Source organism: Rana temporaria, chromosome 5, assembly GCF_905171775.1.
Source record: "Rana temporaria chromosome 5, aRanTem1.1, whole genome shotgun sequence".
In the NCBI taxonomy this organism is placed as follows: Eukaryota; Metazoa; Chordata; class Amphibia; order Anura; family Ranidae; genus Rana; species Rana temporaria.
The window spans coordinates 323,277,480-323,281,546 of NC_053493.1; the positions used below are offsets into that span (position 1 = coordinate 323,277,480).

Genomic DNA, 4,067 nt, shown 5'->3' on the forward strand with positions numbered 1-4,067 from the left:
GCAGGGACTATGGGGACACAAGAGGACTACACATGGTTGAGCTCCATCCCCCCCAACTTGTAGTGCATGTAGGATCATTCCTGGAGCTGAGAAGTTCCATCAAGTTGGGGACAGTGCCAAGTATCGAACTATGGGGACATAGGAGGCCTGTTGTCAGTCTGCAGATGGTAGGTACCCAGGGTGGTCAGGAGGAGACATCCTGCAGGCAGATTTGGGTTGTCCCCCATGTAGGATCATTCCTGGAGCTGACAGGTTGGGAACAGTGCTGAATATCAGAGGCTAGAGAGACAGGTGAGGACTGTTGTCAGTGTGCATATGGTGGGTACCCAGTGTGGTCAGGAGGAGGTTTGGTCAGTCCAGGTTGTCCTCCCATATAGGGACACTCCTGAAGCTGAGAAGTTCCATCAAAGTGGGGACAGTGCCGAGTATCAGGGACTAAGGGGACATGTGAGGGCTCTTATCAGTCTGTAGATGGTGGGTCCCCAGGGAAGGAAGGAGTCCTGCAGGCAGGTTTGGCCAGTCCAGGTTGTCCCCCCATGCAGGGACATTTTTAGAACCAAGAAGTGCCATCAAGTTGGGTGACAGTTTTAGGGACTATGGGGACGTGCAAGGCCTGTAGTCAGTGTGCAGATGGTCAGGAGGAGAGGTCCTGCAGGCAGGTGGTGTGTGCTGAGCTGGGACAGTCCTGGTTGTCCCCAATAGAGGGCGATTTCTGGGGCGCACTCTGTTGAGGACTGTGCTCATGGACCATAGGGCTGTCCTCCTGGGGCCCACCCTGTTGGGGACTGTGCTCAGGGACCATAGGGCTGTCCTCCTGGGGCCCACCCTGTTGGGGACTGTGCTCAGGGACCATAGGGCTGTCCTCCTGGGGCCCACCCTGTTGGGGACTGTGCTCAGGGACCATAGGGCTGTCCTCCTGGGGCCCACCCTGTTGGGGACTGTGCTCAGGGACCATAGGGCTGTCCTCCTGGGGCCCACCCTGTTGGGGACTGTGCTCAGGGACCATAGGGCTGTCCTCCTGGGGCCCACCCTGTTGGGGACTGTGCTCAGGGACCATAGGGCTGTCCTCCTGGGGCCCACCCTGTTGGGGACTGTGCTCAGGGACCATAGGGCTGTCCTTCTGGGGCCCACCCTGTTTGAGACTGTGCTTAAGGACCATAGGGCTGTCCTCCTGGGGCCCACCCTGTTGGGGACTGTGCTCCGGGACCATAGGACTGTGCTTAAGGACCATAGGGCTGTGCTCCTGGGGCCCACCCTGTTGGGGACTGTGCTCAGGGACCATAGGGCGTTGCTCAGGGGCCATAGGGCTGTGCTTAAGGACCATAGGGCTGTCCTGGGGCCCACCCTGTTTGGGACTGTGCTCAGGGGCCATAGGGCTGTGCTCCTGGGGCCCACCCTGTTGGAGACTGTGCTCAAGGATCATAGGGCTGTCTTTCTGGGGCCCACCCTGTTGGGGACTGTGCTCAGGGACCATAGGGCGTTGCTCAGGGGCCATAGGGCTGTGCTTAAGGACCATAGGGCTGTCCTGGGGCCCACCCTGTTTGGGACTGTGCTCAGGGACCATAGGGCTGTCCTCCTCGGTATGGATGAGGTCGATGGCGTTGATCAGTTCCTCGGCATTGGGTCGCTCCTCGGGCCGGGCAGCCCAGCAGTTCTGTACGATGTCCCTGGTCAGCTTGCCCTCCTCGGTCCCCAGGAAGATGTCCCCGATCTCCGGGCGCAGGTCATAGGCCACCACGGCGTAGAGCACACACTGGCGGTCCCCGGTGTAGGGCAGCTCCCGGGTCACCATCTGCCACAAGGTGATGGCGAAGGAGTAGATGTCCGCCTTGGCGGTGACCGGCTCTCCGCGGAGCAGCTCCGGTGCCCGGTGGGTGTAGGTGCCCCCTAGGTGGCGGAGTTGAGTATTGCAGGCTTCCCCGTCGTGCTCCCGCATCCTCTGCGAGCAGCCGAAGTCCCCGATCTTGCACAGGTCTCCCGAGGCCAGCAGCACGTTGGCCGGCTTCAGGTCCAGGTGAACCACGCCGCCCCGGTGCAGGAAGCGGAGGCCGTCCGTGATGTGCCGGGCGTAGCGCAGGCAGCAGGCTTTCCCCAGCGGGGGGCTCCGGCCGTAGATGCGGCGGTGTAGGGTGCAGCTGCCGGCGTACTCCATGATTATGGTGCCGGGACTACCGGTGTCCCCGGGGCATGAGGCGCTGGCGGCCAGGACGCGGATCACGTGCGGGTGACAGAGGCGAGCGGCGTTCAGCTCACCCCAAAAGCTCTGCCGGGACGCCAGGCGATTCTTGCTGCTGCGCTTTACCTTCTTCAGAGCCACGGTTTGCCCGCGGTAGGTGGCCCGGTACACCGAGCCGAAGCCCCCCGAGCCCAGCGGCTCCAGAATCCGAACCTGCTCCCAGTCTATGCTGCACCAGGCCAGGCGGGGAGGGAGCCTGCGCGGGGCCGGGCGGCTGCAGAAAGCGCTCCCATCACCGGACTTGTAACGGCTCAGCTCCAGAGGACTGCTACATGGACGGAGGTCTATGGAAGGGGACAGATCCCGGGGGAGGAACCGCTCAACGGGGATTGGGGACGGCATAGTGAATGGAGCAAAGCCGAAAGACGGTTACGGGGGGCGGGGCCCTCTATATACACACGTGTGCCCGACACCTGTCTACACTATATGCCTCATATACATCTGTATACTGTGTGTACACTGCTACAGGAGGCGGGCCCTCTATATACACACATGTCTGACACCTGTCTACACAATATACCTCATATATATATCTATATACTGTGTGTACACTGCTACAGGGGGCGGTCCCTCTATATACACGTGTGTCTGACACCTGTCTACACTATATACCTCATATATATCTATATACTGTGTGTACACTGCTACAGGAGGCAGGCCCTCTATATACAAGTGTGTCTGACACCTGTCTACACTATATGCCTCATATACATCTATATACTGTGTGTACACTGCTACAGGAGGCAGGCCCTCTATACACACGTGTGTCTGACACCTGTCTACACTATATACCTCATATATATCTATATACTGTGTGTACACTGCTACAGGGGGCGGTCCCTCTATATACACGTGTGTCTGACACCTGTCTACACTATATGCCTCATCTACATCTATATACTATGGGCCAGATTCACGTAGGTGAGCGGCGGCGTAACGTATCGTAGATACGTTACACCGCCGCAATTTTTCATCGCAAGTGCCTGATTCACCAAGCACTTGCGATGAAAACCTACGCCGTCGGCCTCCGGCGCAAGGCGGGCCAATTTAAATTAGGCGCGCTCCTGCGCCGGACCTGCTGCGCATGCTCAGTTGTGCAATTCCCGTCGTGCTTTGCGCGCTGTGACGTCAGTTTTTCGAACGGCGACGCGCGTAGCGTAAATCCGTATTCCCGGACGGCTTACGCAAACGACGTTCATTTTTAAATTTCGACGCGGGAACGACGGCCATACTTTAGACAGCAATACGTTTACTGACTAAAGTTAGGGCACCAAAAAAAAAGACTAACTTTGCGACGGGAAACTAGACTAGCGGCGACGTAGCAAACGCGAAAAACCGTTGTGGATCGCCGTAACTCCTAATTTGCATACCCGACGCTGGTTTACGACGCAAACTCCCCCCAGCGGCGGCCACGGTACTGCATCCTAAGATCCGACAGTGTAAAACAATTACACCTGTCGGATCTTAGGGATATCTATGCGTAACTGATTCTATGAATCAGGCGCATAGATACTCTGAGAGATACGACGGCATATCAGGAGATACACCGTCGTATCTCTTTTGTGAATCTGGCCCTAAGTGTACACTGCTACAGGGGCGAGCCCTCTATATACACGTGTGTCTGACACCTGTCTACACTATATACCTCATATACATCTATATACTGTGTGTACACTGCTACAGGGGGCGGGCCCTCTATATACAAGTGTGTCTGACACCTGTCTACACTATATGCCTCATATACATCTATATACTGTGTGTACACTGCTACAGGGGGCGGGCCCTCTATATACACGTGTGTCTGAAACCTGTCTACACTATATACCTCATA

The 4,067-nt window shown here is 57.1% G+C and overlaps 1 protein-coding gene across 2 annotated transcripts; it reads right to left on the reverse strand.

Annotated features, from left to right (window-relative positions):
- Nucleotides 1-409: 409 nt before the first annotated feature.
- MOS (MOS proto-oncogene, serine/threonine kinase) lies at nt 410-2,721 on the reverse strand. 2 transcript variants are annotated; one of them, XM_040354229.1, is made up of 2 exons: nt 1,315-2,721; nt 410-1,272 (listed from the first exon to the last, which is right to left on the reverse strand). In XM_040354229.1, exons 1-2 carry the CDS (start codon nt 2,576-2,578, stop codon nt 635-637), a joined length of 1,902 nt encoding a protein of 633 aa, XP_040210163.1. In that variant the 5' UTR covers nt 2,579-2,721; the 3' UTR covers nt 410-634. The 2 variants fall into 2 exon arrangements, with proteins under 2 accessions (XP_040210163.1, XP_040210162.1); XM_040354228.1 differs by having other exon boundaries at nt 410-2,720.
- Nucleotides 2,722-4,067: the final 1,346 nt, after the last annotated feature.

What these genes read in the sequence shown, in the direction of transcription:
- MOS (XM_040354228.1), bottom strand. Translation starts at nt 2,578, where the DNA reads ATGCCGTCCCCAATCCCCGTTGAGCGGTTCCTCCCCCGGGATCTGTCC.